The sequence below is a fragment of the Drosophila rhopaloa genome, unplaced genomic scaffold (genome assembly GCF_018152115.1).
Source record: "Drosophila rhopaloa isolate 14029-0021.01 unplaced genomic scaffold, ASM1815211v1 contig_154, whole genome shotgun sequence".
Lineage (NCBI taxonomy): Eukaryota > Metazoa > Arthropoda > Insecta > Diptera > Drosophilidae > Drosophila > Drosophila rhopaloa.
In genome coordinates, this window is record NW_025335033.1 from 154877 (window position 1) to 157450 (window position 2574).

The 2574-nt window shown below is 58.8% G+C and overlaps 1 protein-coding gene across 1 annotated transcript; it reads left to right on the forward strand.

The window, feature by feature from the left end:
• Positions 1-346: 346 nt before the first annotated feature.
• Positions 347-1358, forward strand: LOC123037195 (cytokinesis protein sepA-like). The gene is made up of 2 exons (XM_044456818.1): positions 347-431; positions 472-1358. Exons 1-2 carry the CDS (start codon positions 347-349, stop codon positions 1356-1358), a joined length of 972 nt encoding a protein of 323 aa, XP_044312753.1.
• The last annotated feature ends 1216 nt before the right edge of the window (positions 1359-2574 follow it).

Sequence of the window (2574 nt, forward strand, 5' to 3'; positions counted from 1 at the left end):
CATGGAAACCGAACATCGGTGACACAGTCTGGGCTAAAGAACATCATCTGTCCAAGGCTGCAGAAGGATTCGCAGCAAAATTTGCACCAAAATATGACGGGCCTTTTAAGATAATAAATTTTAATTCGCCGGTGATATGCAATTTGCGGCATGAAAAGACTGGCAAAGAAAAAACCGCCCACGTTAGCCAATTAAAAAAACAATTTATTGATGGCCAAGACAGAGGATCGAAGTCGGACTTAGTAGGGGCGCACTGTGAATCCAAAGAGAGGGAGAGGACGATATACAGTATCGAACTCACACAGATGTATTAGGAGCGCGAGAGCGGGAGAGGGAGGGTCATAGGATGCGGATACCGTTACCGGGTAACGCGTACCAAAGCGGGGACCCGTCGGAGCCCGTAGCAAGGGAAAGTCCAAAGGCCGCCGCGGGTAACGGAACCGGAAACATGGGCAACCGAGGTTTCGTCAGCGCGCGAGCGCCACAAGACGGGCCTATTGAAACAACAGCCAGCGGCGAGATGGAGGCGGGACTCAGGTTCCGCACTCCAGCTGCTGGCGTCCCTCCTGGTGTCGCGGTCCCCGTCGCCGAACCCCGAATGGGAGGGCGAGGAGCGCATCACGGATATAGAGCTGGAGGAGGAGGAGGAGGCCGGCGTCCGGCCGGCAGGGCAGGAGGCCGAGGTGGCAACTATCGACCTGTCGTCGTCCGAGGAGGAGGAGGAGGAAGCCAAGGAGGACACCGGGACGGAGACGGTGAGTCCAGAGGTCTCCTCGGGCGAGGAGGACGAGCCTCGTCGGGCGGCGAAGGCCCGGATGGCATTCCGCCGAATAAAGAGGGCCACAGCCGGATTCGGGCGGATCCGGTTGGGCGACGCAGCGCCATCGGGCCGCCCGGAGGAGGCAAAGCGTATATTCGCAACCCGGGCAGAGGTGGTGCGGCGAGTATTCGCGCAGCGGGCGGTGGCACGGGCAGCCACAGCAGCCAGAGAGTGGCAAAAGCGGCTGGATGAGGCTGAGGCCGAAGAGGCAGCGATCTGGGCACGGCCAGGCCCTCCGGAGCAGCCGCCGCTGCAAGCACCGCCACCGCCACCACCGTCGCCGCCTCGGGCAGCAGCACCGCCACCACCGTCGCCGCCTCGGGCAGCAGCACCGCCACCGCCACCACCGTCGCCGCCCGGGGCAGCAGCACCGCCGCCGCCACCACCGTCACCGCCGCAGGCACCACGGCCATCCCAGGCACCACGGCACGGAGCGGAGACACCACCACCTCCACCGCCGCCGTGGGTGCCAACGCCATCGCCGTTGCCAGCAAAACGGTTCGGTGGGGAGCCGGAGTTCTGGGAGAAGGGGCCCTAAGTCGCCAGGCTGACGTCGTGCCCGGAGCCGCGGTCCCCACCAGCCAGGCCGTCAGTGAGCCACCAACATTCGGCGGACAGCAGCCGCTGGCAGGAGATGGCCGAGGAAGAGTGGCCGCCCAGGGTGGCAGCCGAGGCCAACAGGCAGCAGAGGAGAGCCCGTAGCAGCCGCTGGGCCAAACTCCTGGTGGTAGACGGCGTCCGCTACCGCATCCGGGTATCAAACGGGGTGGTGAGAGTCCTGAGGGGCTAATAAAAGCCATTAATGGTTTTAAAATCACAAACTGGTTTGTTTATTTGCCTTTTGGAATAAGGGAGTTGCCGGGCATAGGTAATAGGGACGGGGGCGCCGAGATAGGCGGTCGATCGATAGTTGCGACCGATGGGTTAAGAAAATTGGTTATTTCTATGTTCAAAAATCCAAATGGCAACTTAAGACAACGAAAAGGCAACGACGATGGCAACACTGGAACCCACAATCGATAAACGCGATCGTGGTGAGATTCCAGGGAGTTGCCGGACGGAGGGAAAACGGAATGGTGACTTTTAGTTTGGGGAAATGTCTGGGCGGGAAAATTCGAATTCTACGCAGGGAACTGTCTGGGGAACTGGGAACTGTCTGGGAAATGGGAACTGGGAACTATCTGGGGAACTGGAACTGTCTGGAGAACGGGGAACTGTCCGGGGAACAGGGAAACAGTCTGGGGAAATAATCTTTCAAGGAGCTGCATGGAAAAGTCTTTTAGGGAAACAGTCGCGGGAAAGTTCAAGTCTTTCAAGGAGCTGTACGGGTAAAGTCTTTTAGGAGAACAGTCTGGGGAAAGGTTAATTCTTTCGGGGAACTGTCTGGGGAACATCTAACACGCAAGTCAGGCGGGGAATTCGAGTAGTCTAAACATAAAGGGCGGGGAAAGTCACCACTTTCATTACGTTTCCGAAGGAAGGGGGAAATGTGAGGAGTCATAAACTCCCCACGAATCCCGATGCAGGAGATCGGCCTAGCAACAGCGGAGGAGGCGAGAAAGCCGGAGAAATGAAGGGCATCCAGGTCAAACGGGAAACATTCGGACCTTGGACCCTCATATGGCAAGGGCAACGAGGTCATGCGGTGAATTGGCGGACTTCGGACCCGCCTAAGGAGGACACACCGTGAATTAACGGTACCTCGATGGACCTTGGACCTGCGCCCGGCAAGGGCAACGGGGTCATACGGTAAA